Here is a 23,838-nt window from a genome sequence, read left to right on the forward strand (position 1 = left end):
TAGTTGTGGACACCCATGGTAAATGTGATTGTGACTAATTTATCCGCTCCCTGGGTTGGCTCTAGTGAGTTGTGAACAGACTTTATATGGTAACTTTCTAGGAATGAAGGAATATAGAAGAAAATTGAAAGGTACCCTGTGGGATACAAAAAGGTTTCTCCCCAGGTTCTTCCCCACATTTATTGTGTGCCCTGCCTAGGACACTGCTTGCAACACATGGTAAATGATTGTAGCACCCTGGGAAGCAGGCTGTTTAGAAGTTATCTCCTTGAGAAGTTATCAGCCATCCAGAGCAATCAGACTGTTTTCTGTCCCACCATAGGCAGGGCTCACTCCCTGCTGTTAAGGATAGTGGATTGCTTTCCTGGAGGAGAGCTCAGATTCAGTCAAGTCAGCTCAGTGACCCAGGGTTAGGTTGCCATCTTGAATCTAGGATCTGCCCATCTTGTCACATGTGTACCCCTAATCCCTCCTCTTCCTATTGTGTGTATACCCCTAGATCGTTCCCCTCACATTGCTGTATTGCTTATGGTGCAACCCTTTCCTGTGACATGTGTGGTTACCTGTAATCAGGGGCTTGCACACCCCTAAGTTTATATAAGCCTTGGTTAGAAATACATACTGTCTCTTCTTGTCTCCCATCTCCACGTGGACTACCAAGAGGGGCTGAGGTGAGCATGCTACCATGAAATGTGTTTGACTCCCTTATTTGATATTTTCTCCTACCTTCCGTATTCTCTATGACTTTACTATATCATCTTTATATGGCATCACTGTACAGTTGCGCCTACGGACACCCCACGATTGTCAGAGGCTAGTTAGTCTTGACAGTGCCAGGTTGAAATGTATTCCTTTTCATCATTAGAGATCAGAACTGGAGATATTTGTATAGCACAGACGTTGGTACCACAACTCCACAATCCATTATTTAAAACCCTTGAGAATAGCTGTTTCTGAACTAAGAATTTAGTAAGGTCATACTGTGCCTATGTACACACAACCAAACACACAGTATATTCTGTGGCACCCTCAGCAGGGCCTAGGCCAGCATTCCATAACACTGGGCAACACACATTTTGTTGTCTTAAATGTTAGACTTGTTTCTGGGTATATTTGGACTGCTGATTCTAAAAAAAAAATGGTACTGGTTTTCCCCCATCAGTTCTAGTTTTTGAGATATAGAACATGCCATATATCACCCATAAAAAAATCAGGATATTTTAATGTAGTGTAACTAGCCTATGATAGAGGGAAGTGCATACTGACTTTGTTTAAAAATAGTATGTGTTGTACCAAATATTTAGGTCAGGTTATACATTTCATGGTATCTTTTGATCCAGAGATATATTTGAGCAGTGCAAATTGCATGAACTTGGAATTTCCCCCAAGTATCGCATCACCTTTATTAGGAACTGAATAGCAGGTGATTCCAATTTTTATCTTTAAAAGGGGGCCAGAAACGAGAGTTACTGTACACTAAATAAGAAGCCCTCATATATATGGTCTGCGAACAGACTGCTTCCTTTCCAGTCACGTCATTGACCCTCACCATGCATGATCTTTGGCAGCTTACATCTTGTAAATGGATTTTCTCCTCAGGAAAATAGAGATAATAAAAAGTAGTACCTCAAAGAGTTGTTATCTGAATTAATTGAGATAAAGTTTGTAATAATATGCAGCATATATATTCAGATACTATGTTGGGTTTTTTTTTATAACAATAGCCTGTCTCTGTTGTCAGTATTTTTTCTTGCTAGAGGGATCTTCCATGAAAAGTCATGCTCCTGAGGGAGTCCTGGTGGAGCTGTGGTCAAGTGTTCAGCTGCTGTGGAAAATCCCTGAAAACCCTACGGGGCTGTTGCACTCTGCTGTAGGGTCTGTGTGAGTTGGAATCGACTCCAACAGATTTTTTTTTTTTAATCAGGAAGAAGATTGTGAGAAAGCCTTTTTCAAAATGGACAATGTGCTTATAGATGACAGAAGAATACATGTGGATTTTAGCCAGTCTGTTGCAAAGGTTAAATGGAAAGGAAAAGGTACATCAGTTTATTTTCCTTTATTTCTGTTCTGCTTTGTATGCGTGTGTGCGTATGCACGTGTGTGTGTGTGTGTGTGTGTGTTTTCTTAGTCTCAGTCCTGTATTTGCAGCCTATCCACCCACTAAAGAAATGGTAATGCCTCTCTAAGTAGTTTCAATGTCATGGATTTAGAAGAAGACTAAGCCAGTTTCTTCATGATTTTGTCTAGAGTAAAAAGCCAAGTAGGAGAGGTTGCTTTTGTTTCATATATGCCATTACAAACACATGGTTGATTGTTACTCTCAGTTTATTTTGAGGTTATTAAAAAATATTATGGATTCATATTTTTCAAAATTTGAATGTCTGCTTTGTGTCAGTCACAGTATAAAGTCTAAGTACTTCCCCTTATTTAATGATTCTAACAGTTCTGAAATGTTGGTTCTAGTTTATAAATGAAGAAATTGACTTTCTGAGATAAGTGGATTTGAGACCAGAACCTTTCCCTTTCTATGATACTATAGCTGCTTCCTTCATAGCGAGAAACCTCGTGACGAGCACATGGCAAACATGGTGTAAATGATGCTTATCTGTGCTGTTTTAACTGTCTCAGAGGCCCATTGCACGTCCATAGGACACATTGGCGATGGATTGCGCTGTTTCCCAGGCCTCTGGAATTGCCATGCCGTTCTCCTCATCTTTGATGCATGTCCTTCATGCCCTTGCTTGTTTGTTTGTTTCTATCTTCCTCTCCCTTACAATAAAGGTGTCTATAGGATTCACAAAGTATTTCTTTGTATACCTCAGTCTATTTTATTTTTGTGTTTCATCTTGGGTTCTTCTATCTATTGGAAGCTTTCCCCACCAAAGTTGGTGAGGGCTGAGGCACGGCAGGTCAGTGAGCACTCTGGAGGTTAGACTGGAGATGGAGAAACTGCAGCAAAAGCTGTCCCCTTCCTGGCCATGCCTTGGTAGACTAGCCAGGCTGTGACATTGGGCCCTGTTGTTTTTCAAGGCTTTGTCCATTCTTTGTTGGCTTTGGGGAGAAATAAAAGTGCTCCCAAGCCAAAATTGTAAAGCAGAGACAATTTTTCTAAGGTGCTGTCACCAGCCTTCCCTTTCACACTTTCACATCTGTTTAGTGAACTTTCAACCATGTTCTGCTACTTCCTGTCTGCTTGAGCTCTTTTGAGATTTGAGAGCTGAGTCTTTAAAGCCCCAGTTCTTCCACAATTATAGGTCTTTCAAGCCTTCTAATTCAGAGATCGACACTTTCTAAAATGTAATGTTCTCAAGTGAACACTGCATTGTGTTTGAGGGAATGTGTTCATTGTGTAACTTGGAATTTGAAAGTATGGTATTGTAATATTCATGTTATGTCATTAGGTGGCAGCATATGGCCATCTAGTAAAATGGCTATCTGATTTTATTTAATAATGGAGAGTGAATTGCTATGGTTATTTTGTTTTCTCAGCCTTTCCTGTCGCCTGATATATATGTGACTTATTCATTATCTTTTAATTCAGTTTATCCATGAACTTTTTGAAGCCCTCTTATTTATGTGAAATTTTAAAAATAACTTAAATTGTACTTTTTCTAAAATAATTGATCTTGATTAATGAAATTATTTTTCTAAGTTCTTTTTTCTTTTCCTAATAGGTGGAAAATACACCAAGAGTGATTTTAAGGAGTACGAAAAGGAGCAGAATAAACAACCAAATTTAGTTCTGAAAGATAAAGTAAAGCCCAAACAAGAGTATCCTTTCCCAAAGTCAGTTAGCACGATGTCAGCCATCCCTATATGTAATGTGTGGTACATTTCAAAGTCAGGAACGCAAGTTAACAGAAGGCAAGGTTCCTAATTCCAGATGGTTTCTAACTGTATTTAAGGATTGGAACTCAGAGCAGTTGCATACGGTTCTTATTTAGCCTGACTTTAGTGCAAGAAAGATTAAGTGTTGGGCTGCTAACCACAAGGTCGGTGGCTTACCCCACAAGCTACTCTACAGGATAAGACGAAGCTATCTGCTTCCATAAAGATTTTCAGAAAAAGGAGCCCTGGTGGAGTAGTTGGCTACTTGTGGGACTGCTAACTGCATGGAGTGCAGTTTGAAGCTACAAGCTGCTCCTTAGGAGACAGGTGAGGCTTTCTAATCCACTCGATGGCAGTGAGCTAGTGCAAGGAGAGGCTTGAACAAGCCTTTTCACTTATTTAAAAGCTGCATGTGCAGCAAGCAAGTGGCAGTGACTGTAATGAAGAGTTGTATGGGTTAGTTCAGTCATCTCACAGTGCGGATAGATTTGCATAAGATTAAAGGCCATGTAGGCGTTGTCAGTAAGTCTAACCTGGGACTGCCTGTTCTGTTACTCTTTTCACTATTTTATTGTACTTTGGTTTTTCATTTTATTTTCTATTGTATGGAGAAAGAGTTGAAAGGAAAAAATTAGCAGTTCTCTTATCTTCGTATTCATAGGTTAAAATAAGTGGATACTTAAGTTATTCTAAAAAAAGGAAAATCTTCAGATAAGATTTGTATTTTCTATATATAATTATAATGTTTTAAAATTCTCAAAGTCAAGAAATTTCTCTTTTGCTGAACTAATTCCTTTGTGCTAAATCTCTTCAGATAGTTTTAACTACCTGGAAAATAGTGGCTATCTAGACCACAAAATCCTGTAGTTCTTAAAAGACTAGGCAACTTGCTGCTGCATCGTAAATGTACTGTCCGGTGGTCTATCAGCAAGCATTTCCTGGGCTGCTACTACATGCAAGAATAGACTTTCAGGGGACTAGAATGAAGTCCATTGATCTGACCGTGTAATTCAGGCCCTTCTAAGTTTTAGTTTGAGACAAGTAAGAAGCAATAAAACGTTCATATTACGTAATTTTAAGTTTATTCATTGATACTCTCATTATAAATTTATCACTCCACACATTGCCATGGTCATTTCTTTTGTGATTCTTCCTGGTCAAGGATTTCTTTGTTTCCTAGTTTGTGTTGGTGTTTCAGGGATTCTCTTTTTCATACTGTGTAGACATTTCTAAGGATTCAAGGAAAGATGAATATCAGGTTGACCTGTTGTGTGCTCATTTTAGAAAAATGTGTTGACTGTCTTACAGTTCATAAAACATGATGAGGCACTAGAACTGGATAAAATCTGATGTATAGTGATGTAATTAGCAGGGCGGAGAGGTCTTCAGGTACAGACAAGCTAAGATTTGGTTTGAGCTACTTCTGTGCATTGTGTCACTAACCACATATGGTTCTTGAGCATGTGAACTGGAACGAGGAACTGAATATTAAATCTGACCTAATTTGCAGTTACTTAGTCACATGTGACTAGTAGCAACTGAATTGAGCTACATAGCCTCGTGAAATTGATGTAGAAAACAAATGTTTCCTGCTACAGACCACTTTTAATTGCTCTCCAATAAAATACTCAAGAAGAGAATCTATGAGTCTGAACCAGTAGGGTCATAGTTATGTTCTTGATAATTGACAAGTTGCTTTTTGTGAGAAATTTGTAATCTCAAGTAGAGTAATAGAGGACCAACAAGTATTGCTAATGTGGAACATCACATATAATATCAATAGAATTTTTAATATTAATTATGGCTAGGGAAGAGGATTCAGAGGACAATCTAATAGGTGGATACATTATCTTAAAAAAGACATTTAAAAGTACATTACAGATCTACTGTGTGGGTCTTGAGAGAAGGAGAAATTGCTGTAAATGTAGATTGTTAGTAAAAGGATGCAGAAATAGAACAAAAGACAACTATAGCCGAACTAGAGCTCAGAGAAGATACTAGAGGAAAGAGGTCAATTAGATCAGAAGTTTGTTTTAGTCCAAGATTTTGAAGGAATTTGGCACTTGTCTTTTTAAAGTGGGTTGTCATGGTGAGAAGATAGTGGATAGGTAAACACAGAATGTCCAGTGTTTGGGTGATACAAGACATGATCAACAGGCAGACACAGCATCTGCTAACCTAGTTAGCGTGAGGACAAGCGGCCTCGTGTCTTGTGGAGCTTGCATTATATTTCAGGACTTAGGGGATGAGGAGAAGAAGATACTAAAGGATCACGTCATTAAATCTGCCACGTGTTACAAAGAAGTGTGTGGTGATGTAGTTGGTTATACTAGGGATGGGAGTCACAGGAAGACTCAAGGTGCACTAGAAGAAGTGGCACTAAATCTCAGACCTGAAATGCTAGTTGTGATCCCTAATGTGGATTTGGTGCCCCTTGGATGGATTACAGCCCACAGTTTGGAAGCACTGCTCTGCAGCATTCCTGGGCCAAGGGAGCAGCATGTGCAAGGCACACAGGAAGGTGCAAGTAGGCCTGCTGACATTGCGTATGAGTAACGGGAGATCTGGAAGGTGCTCTGAGATAGCATGACACGTGACAAAGGAGAGAAGAAGTCGGAGTAATGGAGGCCTAATGTGCTCTGTTGTCTGTTGTGTGGTTCTGGGTGCTGATGTCTCCACAGCACCTAACAGCAACACAGTAGGATGGCCATCTTGTGGAAAGCTAGAGGGGACAGTGTCTTCCGATTTGATTTCACAGAGACGTGACATGAGACACCCCTGAGGAAAGCGGAGGGCCCTGGCATGGTGAAGACCGCTGGGGAGGGGAAATGAGTCTGTGGGAAGTGGGTTTGTACGTGCTCCATTTCCACAAGTAGCTCTGGGTAGACTTCTTCAAAAGCTTTGTTTTGAAAACCAGTGTGGTAGCCCTTGTCAACCTATGCAAAGCCCTCTTAGTAGCAGTGAGTCTTTTCAGCAGGGGTTAGAATAATTGTATATTTCCTCTTTTTCTAAGGAATTATTAGAGAACTTAAAATATATTAAAAAAATTTTATGATACACATGAAATAATGAAAAATGATTCACTCCTAGTTCTACCACCTACATAGATGATATTTTTATGTTCCCTTGGAACCTATATTTTATGTAAGTTCTACAGAGTTGTAACTAACCATTGTGAGATGAGTTCAAGCTTTGCACTTAAATTTTTCCACAAATGCTTTTCTTGGCTTTTCATAGCACTCATTTATTATTGTTGGTAACATCCTTTATTATATCATAGTTGAAGTACTTTTGTTATTCCCAGTTTGTGTTATGAAAAGTAATCCTATTACGGATTGGGGTCCTGGTGCCACAGTGGATACCTCATTGGGCTGCTAATTGCAAGGTTGGCTATCCAAATCCCCCAGCATCATCGAAAGCTGTAGCTGCTTGCTCCTGGGAAGATTGACAGCCTCAGAATCCCTGTGGAGCATGTCTGCTCTGCCTGATAGGGTCATTGTGGGTCAAAATCCACTCATTGGCTGTTAGTTAATATGCATACCTTTGTTCATTTATCTTACTACCATTCTTATATAGTCTTCATGGAAAATTTTATAAAATCTTTTAATTGTTGATATGCATTGCTAAACTAATCTCCATTTCTTAAAGAAACCAATGGTTCATCCTCTTTTCTTACCTTGCATCTTTGGCATTGGGGATTATAAAAATTTATTTTTTCTATCTAGTGCTACATTTTTTAAGTTAAATTTTTTTCATTACTTAGAAATGTTTTTTCCTTTCATATAACACTTATATTTTCATTTGTGGTTAGAGTGTTAAGGGTTTTTTTCCCTTGTGTGTTTTTGTAAAGTTTTACAGAGTTGATCAGTTCTTTCCATTTCTCCTGAGTATCTGAGTATATACAGAAAGAATATGTTAAACATACTTTTGAAAATATGAAACATACAGTGTGAAAATATAAAACTTAAAATTTTTGGGTTTGAACAAGTTTCCTGTACCCTAATGGCCTCTTTGTTTACCAATTATTTCAACTTTAGTTAGTACCACTTCTCACACTTGCCCTTAACTAACTGCTGTAGTGCAAAATATGATCTTGTATTAGATGAAGAGGCGGAAGATTCAAAAGCAAGTCACTCACACACAAGTAAAAAACACAAAAAGAAAACTCGTCACTGCTCAGAAGAAAAAGAAGATGAGGACTACATGCCAATCAAAAACCCTAACCAGGTACTTGTCATCTCTACACTGAGCTGCAGAGAAATAAATAGTTTATCCTTCTGTAAGTTATACCCTGACGATGTTATTTAGAATGCAATGTAATCATTCAGAACATGGGTATGAGTATATTCCTAATTCTGAAATAGAGAATCGTTTTACTGGGGTAATGAACTTTAATCTTCAATAATAGTATATATCAGAAAGCATAGAAAATTGCTTTATAGTAACTGAGTGGATCATGTACTTCCCCACTGTGAAGCCAAAGTGACTTTTCTATTTGTGGACACTCATTTATTCCCATCAAGAGCAAGTGTGGTTATGCCCCCAAAAGTTCTTATGTATAATTTAATTATATGTGTGTGTGTGTGTGTGTTTAGATCCTGTGAAACATTCCTGCTCTTTTATATTGTATCTATGGGATAAAAACAGCACTAATAATTAACTTTATCATTCTTAAAACTTTCCTGATTAATAGACTTTCTTAAAACAACAATAAATCATTTCCCACCTGCAAGGTAGGCCCCTCGCTTTTGCTTTACTTCATAGAAATCATTTGGAGTAAATAGGTCCTGAGGCTGAGGAGGGTGTGTATGCGCGTGTGGACCACATTATTTTAATTTTTTTTAACCAAAATCAATATCAACATTGCCATCAATAGTATTACTGAAGTTAGTTTATGACTCTTAAGATCTTTTTGTACTTGAGGAGTCCTTGTGACATAGTGGTTATAGGTTAACTGCAAGGTCAGCAGTTTGACTCAGCTAGCGGCTCTGTGGGAGAAATTCTGGACTTTGTGTAGTGACAGTCGTGGAAACTCACAGGAGGCAGTTCTGCCAGTGTTCTGTAGGGTTGCTGTGAGTCGGCATCGGCTTGATGACAGAGCATTTTGTTGTCTGTTTGTTTTGTACTTGAGGTATAGCCCCGCCTAGGATATACAATCAAGATAGTTTGCTTTAAAGTCATCTGGGATAATTTCTTGTGTGTTATGCTTCCAACTGGGTTCATATTCTGGTTAATTTGTGTAATTTTCCTTTTCTTGTTTAAGGATTGTGTTGTTATCATTATTTTTGTGCGTGTGTGGTAGTTTTGTCAATTGTTTTTAGGGTTTAAACTAAACTCTAGAAAATGGCACATACAGAAAACTAGCTCTGTCCCCAAGTCCTCCATTCCCTCTCTTCCTGCCATTTTAGGTGTTTCATGATTTATTCTTCGTTAAAGAAAATTAAACCAGGACATGTTTTATAGACTTACACTCCTGTATTTTTGAGAAAGTAGATTGTGCCATGCAGCAGGTAATGGTTCTCTTGCTTCCACAGTCCTTTAACTTTTTGAAGGTTTCTATCATCCTTACAGGAGTCCTGGTGGTATAGTGGTGGTTATACATTGAGCTGTTAACTGGGAGGTCAGCAGTTCAAGACCAGCCACTCAGGGAGCAAAATGAGGCTTTCCACTCTCATAAAGAGCTACAGTCTCAAAAAGGAAAAAAGACAAGAGTTACAGTCTCAGACACGCACAGGGGCAGTCTGTCCTGCCCTATATGTCGTCAGAATTGACTTGATGCAATGAGTTTGGTTTCAACATTGTTGTGCCACTCTCCAGTTTTTAAGTGGAAGACACATGAGGTAGTTTCACCTGAGTCCGTGGCAGTACTGTCAGTAATAGCTAAGTAAGATCTCTTAGTTTCTTACCGCTGAAGAAAAGGATCAACTAAGGGCCGGGTGGCTCCCCTGTAGTGCTACATGGCTAATCAGTGCTGATAGTCCTAAAATGGTTCTGTCGGTTTTCCTTCCTAGATTCCATTGTTCCCATGTAATTTGAATAATATATTCCAGTGTGGTCTAATTAATTGGAACACCACCTCCCTTTTGGATTCTGTTTATTGTTGTGAGGTCCCATGGAGCCAGTTCGGATCCATAGTGACCCCGTGTACAGCAGAAGGAAACACTGCTCAGTTCCGAGCCACCTTCTACATACATTCTTGCTGTGTGTAAGCCCATTACTGCAGCCACTGTGTCAACCTATCTCATTTAGGGGCTCATGTCTCACTCAACCTCCTCTTTACCAAAAAGATTCCCTCCTAGTAATTTTTAGCCTAAAATCATCTTTCACCCAATCTTTCATATGGTGACTGCGCTCCATGTCTCCCAGTGCTTAGCATGTTTCCCACTAATAACCTTCGGTTACTGTCTCCTTCCAGCCCCCTTGTGCTAATAACTTGATGGCAATGGTTTGGGTGCTGCTTTTAGTGATTTTAGAGACACCTTACCCTGTACTTGTACATGGATTGGAATCTTCACTGATTTTAGGTCTGAGAATAAACATAACTGTTTTTGAGATAATCAGAAATCTACACAAATTCAAAGATGGGTTGCATTTTAAATCTCACCAACCTGGGACTCTGACCCTGCCATGTGAAGTCATTGAAAACCACATTAACGTGGTCGCTAACATTCTTATTTGTACAGAGTGAAGACCAGTAGTTGTGGGAGGAATGCTCGCTAGTATTTTAAAGTAATTTCAAGACAGCTGACAATTATGAAATTGTTAAATTATGATTAATAATTATCTCATAGATTTTTCTCCCTTCTAAGTGTATTAAGGTACATGTTTTCTATGTCTACTTTGATTTAATAATATAGCTGTGCCTTTTCCCATAACTTTTTCCTATCAATAAAAGTCAGCTCCAGAACTCGAGATTTAAGCAGGCCCCAATTTTTAAAAATTCTGATTATTTATTTCCCTTTTGAGTTTAATCTAGAAAATATCATTAAAGAGAAATTTCAGTACAAGGCAGTAATTCAAAATTCCCTATTATTGGTTAACCTGTCTTATTTCCTATTAATGTTTAAGTCATGTCTTTCAACTCTTTTTTTCATAAATTACAGCCTCACTGTTCAATTTGAAAATTTGTTTAATTTTTCCACCCTCCACCTTGTGTCTTATTTCCAAAGAAGGTTCTTGTCTTGTGTGAGGTTTGCAGGGGCTGCAGGGACTACAGGAAATAGTGTTCAGCTGGAAGTGGCCTGGCTGACAGGACTGAGAGAGGGCATTCTGGCTATTTGTGGTTCCTCTGCTGTGACTTTGTAGGTGTTCGGTGTTCTTATAACATGAGACTTGAGTTTTGGTGTTATTTTAACAAATCAATGCCATTTTTTGGTTTAGATAAGGAAATCTTTGATACTGTGAATCTTTAGATGAAATCTTGGTTTTTGTGTCAGAGACCTGAGCAAGAATAATTTTCAGTCAAGAGTGGACTTTTTTGGCTGCTTTACATCAGGTAATTTGCTAGGGTAAATTGATTGCCTTTAATTGGCTACTTTGTATTATTTGTCTTTTGGGTCACAAACTAGCTTGTCCATCTTACGTATTAAATATATACACTCTGAAAATGCATTCTAGAAAGGATGTAGAGTTCATTGAATTTAATTCCTTCTCTTAGATAAGAAATATTGACCCCAGAAGTCATGTGCTCCCCCTTCCCCCATCCCACCACCTTCTCAGTTTTGTATGTCAGGTTAGTACTCTGGTGGATCCAACCTACATAGATCCCCTGAGCTTCCACTTCCTTATTGCATCTGCTACACACGCAGAGCATCATTTTGATGGGGCTTCATCCAGTGACCTAATCTTTTCACCTACATACATGCAGGACTAATTTTCCTTTATTTTTCAGTTTTCACTTATATTACTTACATCAGCTTTCTTGCAGCCAGTTCAAACCCAAACCCACTCATCCTTTAAGGTTCATCCCAAGTCCTAATGCCTTCACAGAACCTTCCCTCATAAATCTAGCCAAGAACATTTTATATCTGACACATTCCCCAAGCGGCCAAGACCATTTCCACCCAAATCATCCTAATATTAAACCTTGTATTGTATTGTTTACCTGGTAAGCTGTTCTCTCTCTTCTTCCCAACCCTGCCAAATAGCAATAGCCTTGAGATTTTAGTTCATACCAGATTTACAGCTTCTTCAACATTTTCAAAGAATTGCGTACCTTTATTATTTTTTTAATTGTAAACATTCATTGTTTAAATGCCTGTCTGCATAGTAATGTGTTGAGGATTTTATGGAATTGTTATATACAAAGTATCCTGAATTTAAAAACTTTTTTCACTCACTGCTAATCACTATGTATACAGACATAGGAGCCCTGATAGTTAAATGTGTGGCTGTTAATGGAGAAATTAGTGGTTCAAACCCACCAGCCCTTCTGGAGAAAGATATGGCAGTCTGCTTCTGTAAAGATTATGGCTTTGAGGTAGTTATACATTGCCCTATAGGATTGCTGTGAGTTGGAATTGACTGAAGAATGGATTTATGCAGACAAAATAGTAAATATTTACATTTTGAAATATGTTACAAGATGAGCAAGTCTTTTTTAATAAGAATGTCATATTTTACCAGAGAACAGCTGATAAAGGGTTAAATCAAAATACCTCTTTGTTTTTCAACCTTGAAGACTTTCATAGATGCCCCAAACCATTGGGGCCTTGTAGAAGATCATCGTTTTATAGTGCTGTATTTAACAGTGTGATTATGATCATAGCAAGCATGTTAGATATTTCCCACATGCTGCAAACAGTAAGCCAAGTATATTTCATAGTATATAGACAACATAAGAATGGATCATTTGTTTAAGATGTGCAGTATGTCTCCATCATTAAGCCTTGACATCTCCATCCATGATGATAACATCTGTGCTTGTAGAGTTGGCATCTTTGAGAAGTCAAGCATCAGAAGTAGAGAACATGTGGGTTCTTTCTTATGAAAGGTGACTTTGATGAACAATCCCATGAAAAAGCAATGGCTCAGGTCTACTTAGATTTGAGCCAGCTGCTGAGATACTTCTTTTCTTTGGACAGGAGCAGAAATAGACTTGTAACTAGTTCTCGTCTCTGTGGGAAAATTACCATGATTATTTAATTATTGAGAATAGAATTAATTGAACTTTTGTCTTTGGGGCAATAAATTATTCCTTCTTAATTTATTTTTAATAAATAGTTGACAAAAACTTATATAAACCCAGTTTAAAACATAGATTATTTAGTTGAAGATAGGATAAGGATCTATTATGGAAGAAAACATTTTAAAAATTAATCTTTCAGGCTAAAGTATGTACAATCTATTTTCTTTTTAGACTAATTGACTCCATATCTCTCAAGACCTCTTTCCTATATGGCATTTATCTCATGCTGTCGTTGGGAACTTTCGTCACACCGTTGCTGTTGCAGGGAGCCAGAGAAGGAGAAGAGATGGCCGCCACAGCCAGCATTTAGTCATTTTACTGGGGCTCGCACAGCTCTTATCCAATATTCATCCATTGTGTCAGGCACATTTGTGCATTTGCTCCCATCATCATTCTCAAAACATTTTCCTTCTACTTGAGCCCTTGGTATCAGCTTCTCGTTTTTTCCCCTCCCTTCCCTCCCTCAGGAATCCTTGATAATTTATAAATTATTATTATTTTTTCATGTCTTACACTGACTGATGTCTCCCTTCACCCACTTTTCTGTTGTCCATCCCCCTGGCAGGGGGTTATATGTAGATCATTGTGATCGGTTCCTCCTTACTCCCCATATCTTTCCCTTTCCCTCTTGGAATTGCTACTCTGAATAATTGACCCTGTGGGGTTTATCTTTCCTGGATTCCCTGTGTTTCCGGCTATTATCTACTCGTGGACATGCTCTGGTCTAACCAGGCTTGTAAGGTAGAATTGGGGCCATGATAGTGGGAGAGAGGATGCATTAAAGAACTAGAGGAAAGTTATGTTTCATCAGTGCTATACTGCACCCTGATTGGCTCGTCTCCTCCCTGTGACTCAACCAGCATTTAATTAATTAATTTATCTATCTAACTATTTATTTTTAACCAGCATTGCCATTTGTGCTAAAACCTACTTGTCCTAATTTTGATTGGATTATTTCTTGATTTTGAATGTGATCCTTGATTTCAGTTGAAATAATAGATGACTAAAAAAAGAAAAAAGGATTAAAGCTATTTTCTGAATTGTTTTTTCCTTTTTAATTTGTGAGATTCTTGTTTTGAATGAGACTATGCAAATTTGAACTGTTACAACTTATTAATGGTAGACTTGTCATTGAAGTTTTGTTACTTGGCAGTGCCCACAAAATTATTCTTTTTTTTTTTTACAGGTTCACGTTTAACTCTCTTCTCTCTGTCCCTTTGGCAGGATATCTACAGGGAAATGGGCTTTGGTCACTATGAAGAAGAAGAAAGCTGTTGGGAGAAACAGAAGAGCGAAAAGAGAGAGCGCCATCAAAACCGGAGTCGGAGCCGGTCTCGAGAGAGGGATGGCCACTATAGTACCAACCACAAATCCAAATACCCCACAGATGCCTACGAAAGAGAAAGGAGTAAAAAGAGAGACCGAAGCAGAAGCCCAAGGAAATCCAAAGATAAAGAAAAATCTAAGTACAGATGAAAGCTAAAGAATCACAATTGCGTGGCTCATAGGTATTCACTCATCTAACGTAGAGTATCAAGAAAGCAGGGGTTCTGATTGTGTGTCAAAGCAGTTCAAGGCTCTGTTACTATTATTATCGTTTTCATATGAGGCCCATTATATTAATGTTGATAATGTAGGGCACTGAAAGACAATAAAGAATTTAACATTTTCTTTGTATATTTTTTTACATTTATTGTTGCATATAAATGGTAGCCTTCACTTTTAAAGCCACATTTTGTTTTTTTTAAATGAAATATTTTACACCTATAAGAATAAGCATGCATATATAAGGTATAAGGAAGAATAAATACCTGTGTACCCATCAGCCAGTTTAAGAACTGAGGTCTTAATCTGCATTTTGGAAATCTCTGGTGTATTTTCTCGCTCAAGTAATTATTCTGAATTTTATGTTTGTTATTCCTTGCTGGTTTTTATACTTTTACAACATAAGTATGTATCCATAAGTGAAATATTGTATGTTTTTGAATGTATATATAAATGGCATCATGATGTATATTACTTCTGGAGCCTGCTGTTTTTCAACTTAGTACTTTTTCTGAGTCATTTATTTTTACTGTTGTTTCATTGTGTGAACTATTTCTTTAGTCATTTATCTGGTGCTGAACATTTGGGGTGTTTGGTTTTGCTATTGCAAATCATGTTGCTCTAAATATTTCATGTCTATGAATTAAGTTACTTGGTCATGTCTTGGTGTCTTCATCTTTACAAGATGATGCCAAATTCTAAAAACTGGATGTGCCAGTTTATACTCCTCCCTGCACTATGTGAATTACCTTTGTTTCACATCATCTTTAACACATGTTCATTTTCTATTACAAATTTTTACCAGTGTAGTGGATGTTGTATTTTATTATGTTTTCAACAAGGAGACACCCGTATTCTTTGTTCTTCTGTGTAATGTGTCATTTTTTATGTGGCTGCTCTTAAGGTTTCTGTTTGTTACCGATTTAAGCAATTTATTATGATCCTTGTGGTGTACTTTTATTTTTTCTTCTGCTTTGGAGATTGTTGGATTTTCAAATTGTTGGATTTTTAGAAATTTGGGGCCATTATTTTTCAGTTATCTTTTTTTTCTTCTCTCCATATCCTTTCTTAAATCCTTTCTATACACTCACTGCTATTGAATTGATTTCTACTTATAGCCTTATAGGACAGAAGAACTGTCCCTTTTGAGTTTCCAGCACTTTAAAAAATATTTATGAGAGCAGACAGCCTCACTGTTCTGCAAAATGACTGGGTGGGTTTAAACCCCTAACCTTGGTGTTAGCATATTACCATTATTCCCACTCCTTTGGACACTTAAATTGTTCACTTCACTGATTTTTTAAATGAAACATTTCCATATTAAATAACAATATTTGAGGAGAGGGGACATGCATAAGTATTGTATAAATTTGAAAAGTACATAAAAACATATCATATACATACTCAAATGATACTCTCAGACCTTGTTAGATAATTTGACAGGACTGCGTGGTTTTTCTAGGTCTCACAAAATTTTCACCTTGGATGGGTACAGTCTTAGTCCTTTTATGTCTCTTTTTTGCTTTCTACCTCCCCAAAGTTAACCCTTTAGTCCATGACTTACCTTCTCTTCCTCCCACCCCTGTAGCTCAATATTTTTTTGGTATGAAAACTTTCTTTTGAGTCTATAATAGTGTTCTTGTACAATATTTATCATTCTCTGATTGACCATTTTATTCAGCACCATGTCCTCCAAGTTCACCCATGCTATTAGTTGTTTCAGATTCATTGTTATTCTTCAGTGTTATGTAGTATTCAATTGTGTGTGTGTGCCATAGTTTATCCAGTCTTTCATTGAAGAGCATCTAGGTTTCCATCTTTTTACTGTTACGAATATTGTGGTCAACATGGAGGTACATATTTACATCCTTGTGGCAGCTCTTATGTATATACTCGAGTATAAGCCGACCTGGTTATCAGCTGAGGCACCTAATTTTACCACAAAAGCTGTATAAAAAAATATGCTGAAAGGAAACAAGTGAACTAAAATCAATGGAAGTTGAGATCGTAGGATGCCTGGTAGGGCTTCATCAAGGGCAATGTAGCAGCGAGGAATTACTAAACCCCAATGAAGACTGAACATGATGGTAGGACAGGAGGAAAGTAAAAGGAAATAGAGGAAAGAACTAGGAGGCAAAGAACATTTATAGAGGCCTAAATACAGACATGTGCATATGTAAATCTGTAACGAGAGGGGAATAGAACTAGGCACTCATATCTATATGTTAAGAATTAAGGTTGCAGATGGACATTGGGCCTCAACTCAAGTGCTCCCTCAACACAAGAACACTTTGTTCTAACAATCCAGCATTCTGTGATGCTCACCTTCCCCATCTGATCACTGAAGACAAAATGGGTGCATAAGCAAATGTGAAGAAAGCTGATGGTGACTGGCTGTCAAAAGATACAGCGTCTGGGCTCTTAAAGGCTTGAAGATAAGTGGCCATCTAGCTCAGAAGTAACGAAGCCCACATGGAAGAAGCACACTGGCCTGTGTGATTATGAGGTGTTAATGGGATAAGATGTCAGGCATCTAAGATCAAAATCATACCCAATGTGAAGGGGGGTGGGGGGAATGGAGTGGAGACCAATGCCCATTTGTAGACAATTGGACATCCCCTCACAGAGGGGTCACAGGGAAGAGATGAACCAGGGTGCAGTATAACACTGATAAAACACTCCTCTAGTTCTATGATGCTTCACCCCAATATCATGACCTCAATTCTACCTTACAAATTGGATTAGACCAGAGGATGCACACCGCTACGGATGGGAGCCTGCAACACGGAATTCAGGATAGATAAACCCCTCAGGGCCAACAATAAGTAGAGATACCAGGAGGATTAGGACGGGGGTGAGGGCAGAAAGGGGGAATCAATCACAAGGATCAACCTATAACCCCCATGCAAACGTAGGTGAGGGGCGATGGAGGATGATGTAAGATATGGAAATCTATAGCTTATCAAGGGTTCATGGAGGGAGGGAGAAGAAATGGGGAGCTGATATCAGGGGGTCAAGTTGGAAGAGAATGCTTTGAAAATGATGGCAGCAAATGTGCATGACACTGGATGAATGTATGGAGTGTGATGACGTGTAAGCCCCCAATAAAAGTGTTATCTTAATGTGCTGGAAAACTTGGCTTATACACAAGTGACGTGCTAAACAGAGGGGTTACTGAGTCCTACAGTATTTCTATTTCCAAGTTTTAAAGGAAGCACCATGCTACTTTCCCCTGTGGTGGCACCATTTTACAGTCCTTCCAGCAATGTCTGAATGCCCTAGTCTTTCCTCCTCACCAACATTGGTTTCTGCTGGAACTGTGCTATTAATACTAGGGCGAGGCCATGACCTCATTGTTTTGATCTGCATGTATAATGACTGCTAACCTCTAGCATTTCTTTATAAGTTTGTGACTGCCTAAATGGTGAAATGCCTCTCCAGGTCCTCTGCCCATTTCTTAATTGGCTTACTTGTTGAGGTAGTGGAGTTTTCTATACATTTTAGAGATTAATCTCTTGTCTGATTAGTCAGTGCCAAAATTTATCTTTCCTATTTGTGGGTTCTCTTTCTACTCTTTTGATGATATCTTTGGATGCACATAATTGTCTAATTTTAGGAGGTTCAGTTACCTAGTTAGTCTTACATGATGTGTTTTCAGTTATGTTTGTGTATTTATGCCATGTATTAAGCCCTTAAGGCTGCCAGAAGAAGAAGCAAATCTGACTCGGAAGAACAGATAATTCTCGGAAGTGACAGTCACAAGACTGTCACATGTACTTTGGACATGCTATTTCTTATTAGGAGAGATCAATCCCTGGAGAAAGATAGCATGCTTGGTAAAGTAGAGGGTCAATGAAAATGAGGAAGACCTTACGCCCATAGTAGGTACAACAATGGGCTAAAATGTAACAGCAATTGCAAGGATGGTACAAGACCAAGAAGCATTTCGCTCCCTTGTATACTTAGTCGTTATGAATTAGAATTGACTTTACAGCATCTAACAATAAGTTTGCCCCTATTTTCTCATTGATGGTCTTATATTTTTAGACGTTACATTTAGGTCTCTGATCCGTCTGGAGGTAGTTTTTGTCTATGGTGTGAGATAGGGGTTCTGCTTCATTTTTCTGGAAGTGGGTGCCCGGTTTTTCCAGACACTTGTTAAAGAAAAGTTATCTGTTACCCATTTAATGTGTTTTGACCCTTTGTCAAATGTGTTTTGATCCTTTGATCAGCTGTACATAGGCGGCAGTTTTACTTCTAAGTTATCGATTTTGTTCTTTTTTTCTATGTGTCTTGTCATTATACTAGTACCAGGCTGTTTGGACTATGGTGACCAGCAAGTAGGCATCACGATCAGGAAATATGAGGCCTCCTTTGTTTCTCAATGACGGTGATTAGGTTTTTCATCTCATTAGAGAATGATGTTAGAATCTGTATCAGAGTTGTATTCTGTGTGTGTACCACGATTGGCATTTTCACAATGTTAAGTCTTCCTTTTGATTTGATGTCGGTAAGTATGAGCATGCTATATTCCAATTATGTAGGTCTCGGTTTCTTGTAGTAGTGCTTCGTAGTTTTCTTTGTATAGATCTTTTGTTCTCTGACTGGGTTTATTTTTAAGTATTTCAAATTTTGCGTGGCTGCTGTAAATGATACTATCTTCCTGATTTCAGAGCTCTCTGTTAGTGTAGATGAATCTAACTATTTTATCTTGATCTTGTACTTGTCACTGTGTTGAATGTATTAGTTCCAGCAATTTTTTTTTTGCTGGGTCTTTGGAATTTTCTCTGTATAGGATCTTATCAACTGCAAAAAGAGATAGTTTAACTTCTACTTTGCTAATTTGCATACTTTAAATTTTCCAGCACGATATTGAATGTTGGTTGTTAGGTGCTACCCATTTGGTTCAGAGTCATAGCAACCATATGTATAGTAGAACAAAACACTTCCTGGTCCTGTGAGATCCTCATCACTGTTGTCATATGCTCATCGCTGCAGCCACTGTGTCAATCCATGTGATGAAGGGGCTTCCTCTCCTCAGCTGACCTTATACTTTACCAAACATGATACCCTTCTCCAGATAACATGTCCAAAATGTGTGAGACAAAGTCTTGCCATCCTTGCTTCCAAGGAGCATCCTGGCTGTACTTTTTTCCAGTCAAGATTTGTTCTTCTGGCAGTCCACGATATACTCAATATTCTTTGCCAACACCATAATTCAAACACATTAAATATTCTCTCATCTTCTTCATTGTTCAGCTTTCACATGCATATGAGTTGATTGAAAATACTAAGTCTAGAGTCAGGACCCGCTTAGTGCACTGCTTTTCAACACTTTAAAGAGGTCTTGGGCAGAAAATTTGTGTAATATAAGATAGCTTTTAATTTCTTGACTACAGCTTCCATTGCATTGGTTGTGGATTCAAGCAAATTAAATCCTTGACAGCTTACGTAAATCTTTTCTTTGCTTATCATGATCTCTACTGGTCCAGTTGTGAGGATTTTGGTCTTTTTAAATTGAGTTATGTATAACCAATACTGAAAGCTGTAGTCCGTGATCTTCATCAGCAAGGGCTCCAAGTCTTCCTTGCTTTCAACAAGCCAGATTGTGTCCTCTGCAGCTTGCAGGCGAAAAAGCCTTCCAATCCTGAGCTTGTGTTCTTCATCTATTACAGCAGCTCTTATTATCTGCTCAGCAAACATTGATTAAGATGGTAAAAGTCCACACCACTTCCTGATTTTAAGCCAGGCATGATTTCCTTGTTCTGTTTGCATGACTGCCATTGCATAGCCAATAAAACCCAAGTAAACATCTTTCTGTTTTTTTTTTTTTCTTGCTTTCAGTCAAGATCCACCCAACCTCAGATGATAAACCTTATTCTACACCGTTTTCTGAATCTGGTTGTGTTTCTGGAAGCTCCTTGTTGATGTACTGCTGCAATCATTTAAACATTATTTTCAGCAAAATTTTACTTGTGCGTGATGTCAATGATAGTGTTGAATTGTTTGTGCATTCAGTTGGGTCACCTTTGTTTGCAATGGGCACACATACAGATCTCTTCCAGTTGGTTGGCTAGGTAGCTGTCTTCTAAAGTTCTTGGCATCCAGGAGTGAGTAGTAGTGCTTCCTTTGATTGCTGAAGTACTTCATTTGGTTTCCTGTCAATTCCGAGAACCTTGTTTATTGGCTAGAACCTTTAGTGCAGTTTGGACTTCTTCCTTTGGGACTATGAGTTCTTGACCATATACTACTTCCTGGAATAGTTGTATGTCTACCAGTTCTTTTTGGTCGTGATTCTGTTGATCCATTCCAGCTTCTTTTGGGGCTTCCTGCATCAATATTTCCCCCCATAGAATCCTTCAATGTTGCAACTTGAGGCTTGAATTTTTTTCTTAGTTCTTTGAATTTGAGATATGACAGGCCCTTTTTGGCTTTCTGACTCCAGGTTTTGCAGATGTTATTATAATACTATGTCTTCTCCAGCGGTCCTTTGGCTTCACTGTTCAGCTCTTTCTTGTCATCGTGCTGTTCCTTTGCTTTGGTTACTCGGTTCTCAAGAGCAGTTTCAGAGTCTCTGCCGACATCAACTTTGATGAGTTCTTTCCTCTTACTTTTTTAGTGATGCTACCCCACAACTTCTCAGGCCTCTGTCATTAGTGTTTCGTGTGTTAGAACTGTTCTTCAAGCGATCTCCAAATTCAGGTGGGACATAGTTTGACTCTCCTGGACTTGTTTTAATTTTTTTCAGACTTCAACCTGAACTTGCATGTGAGTAGTTGATGGTCTGATTATATTGATCTCCATTGTCTCTTTCCACAGATGTAATAATCTGATGAAGAGTTTGATTCATGTCCTTTTAAACAATTTATATCAGTTATCTTTTCCTTTCAGTTTTTTTTAAGTTTTTGTTTTACATAGGTTGTGAATACTGATCTGGTTTTACTATTAGATGATACAAACATCTTATTTCGTGGATCCCCACAGCCCACTTTTCTATCATAGATCTTGGATGAACACATTTTTTCCAGCTTTTTAATTTTTTTGTGAAAATTTTCATACATGCATAGTAATACTGAAAAATATACATCTGATGAACACCATGTCCATCTGTCTGGATTCTATAGTTACTAACATTGTGTTGTGCCTTGTTGGTTCTTAGGTTAATGCTTAAATCCAGGTGCCAACAACTCATCTCATCCTAGTAATTTCCCCCCAAACTTCAGCTATCTGTATGTACCCAGATATATTTTTAATTCAAAAGAAGGAAAAAAAGACCATTATTTTGAGATGGAATTTTCCTAATTATCATTTTGCTGTAAAGTTCCATGCTAATCTCCCTTACCGGTTGACTTTTCAAAGATTTTGATCAGAAATAGTCAATGGTAGAGAAACTTGAGATAGGCTGAGAAATTCTACCTTAAGGAATGTTTTTACATACATCATGTTCTTTGGTTTTTGAAATATATATTACATTTCTGTGCTTTCCACTCATCATAGAAATTGTAACCTCAGCGGTAACATTTCTTGCCCATCTGAACAGTCATAAGGAGCAGAGTAGAGAGGAAAATGGAAATTAGAGAAGCCTTGCTTCGGGTGACTGTTGTTGTGAAACCATGCTTTGATGGGAAATTTTAGAGAAGCTGCTACTTCCGGTTGTTAAATGAGAGCCCTTGGAGATCCCCTTACATTTTCAAAACTATCTCTCACTTCTTTTCTGAAGTAAATCATCTCAACTCTTCTTCTTTACTGATGGGGCTAAATTGCTACCCACACAGGACAACTAATTAGGCTTTAGTTTTCTAGAAATACAAAGAATAAACCACTGTAATGTCTGGCCTCCCCTTCCTTTTAGTTTTCTTAGGTTAAATGGACCCAGCTTTTGAGAAATGCTTTACATGTAACTGAAAAGTGTTGTTCATTTGTCTGCCTAGGGCATGGGGAGCCTGACACACACACACACACACCCACACCCCGTGTGGTAGCATCTTGTATAAGAAGGGAAGTTAGACGAGTGATGTTTCTCTGCTTTGTTATGAATTTAGAACAAGACAGAGGAGACCTTGGTTCCTAAAATCCTCTTTCCTCCAAAGGCAGCCTCATGGGGTAGAGAGAGCATGGGCTTCGGCACCAGGAAACTTGAGTTTAAGATCTAGTTCAACTTCTCATGGTGAGGATTATTCTAGGAAATCGCCAGACTCCCTGAGTGTTGGTTTCTTTGTTTATGGAGTGGAGGTAATAGTTTTGCACCAATTTCAGAGTTCATTATGAAAACCAACTGAGACTATCAATCAGAAAGTTGTCTTTTTAGATATCGTCAAGGCGGTTCCAGCCCAAAGTGACCTTGTATACAGCAGAATGAAACACTGTCCAGTCCTCTTACAGTGAAAAGTAGCGATGGTAAAACAAAACAAAAGTCCCAACCCATATTTAACGTGTTGGTAGAGATACGATTGATGGATACGATTGAAATTGGAAACCCGAAATTGGAAGCCACAATAATCGCTCACAGTTTGTTTCCTCACGTTTCTGTGGTTCCATCAGTAAATGAGTTTTATCTGAGGAAGGTAGGGTGTTTCCCTCACGCTCCTCGGTAAACTCAAGAAAGAGCTAAAACTGACCTACATCAGAATCTCTGCCCTCCAGCTGTCCTTATTAAAAAAAAACACTGCAAAACCAAGAAGCTAAACTCGCAGCCATCAAGTGGATTCCACCTCGTAAGAGGACAGGATAGAACTGCCTCTGTTGGTTTCCAAGACTGTAATTGTTCTTAAAATTTATTATTAATTGAGAATTAACACATATGTCATTTCATGGTTCAGTCGCATCAAGCAGTATTGTACAATTGCTATCACAATCAGTTCACAGTCTATAATTGTTTTCAGGAGTAGAGAGCCTCATCTCTCTCCCGAAGAGCTGCTGGTAGTTTTGATCTCCTGACCTTTCAGTCAGCAACCCAGTATGTGAAAAACCAAGACAATGACTTTCATACCAAAGGGAACTGACTTCGGAGGTCCCCCAGGTTGAAGGCCAAGGGCAGGGAAGCAGTAGGCTAGAGAGACAAATACTCACGAAAAGGGGAAAAGAAGAGGGAGAAGAGAAGTTGGAGGGGGGTCGGGTAGACTCGGGGAGGTGGTGGCTTGGATAAGTAGTTCAAACTGTTCAATACAAATCGATCATCTGAAATGTAATGTCCCCCACCCCCACCCCACCCCACCCCTAAGTCACAATGAAGACATTAAAAAAAATAGGCCTCCTGTTTTGTGAGAAGTACTATGCTA

General features: G+C 38.4%; 1 protein-coding gene across 2 annotated transcripts in view; it reads left to right on the top strand.

The window, feature by feature from the left end:
• PPIL4 (peptidylprolyl isomerase like 4) overlaps window positions 1–15,421 on the top strand; it is a 38,948-nt gene extending 23,527 nt beyond the window's left edge. Inside the window, exons 10-13 of one of the 2 annotated variants that reach the window (XM_075554400.1) lie at window positions 1,925–2,036; window positions 3,675–3,771; window positions 7,908–8,055; window positions 14,240–15,421. In XM_075554400.1, the coding sequence (XP_075410515.1) occupies window positions 1,925–2,036; window positions 3,675–3,771; window positions 7,908–8,055; window positions 14,240–14,491 (609 nt within the window). In that variant the 3' untranslated portion in view covers window positions 14,492–15,421. Of the gene's footprint in view, window positions 1–1,924; window positions 2,037–3,674; window positions 3,772–7,907; window positions 8,056–14,201 lie in introns of both variants that reach the window. The other variant, XM_075554401.1, reaches the window with a different exon arrangement.
• The last annotated feature ends 8,417 nt before the right edge of the window (window positions 15,422–23,838 follow it).

This window comes from Tenrec ecaudatus, chromosome 7 (assembly GCF_050624435.1).
Source record: "Tenrec ecaudatus isolate mTenEca1 chromosome 7, mTenEca1.hap1, whole genome shotgun sequence".
NCBI lineage: Eukaryota > Metazoa > Chordata > Mammalia > Afrosoricida > Tenrecidae > Tenrec > Tenrec ecaudatus.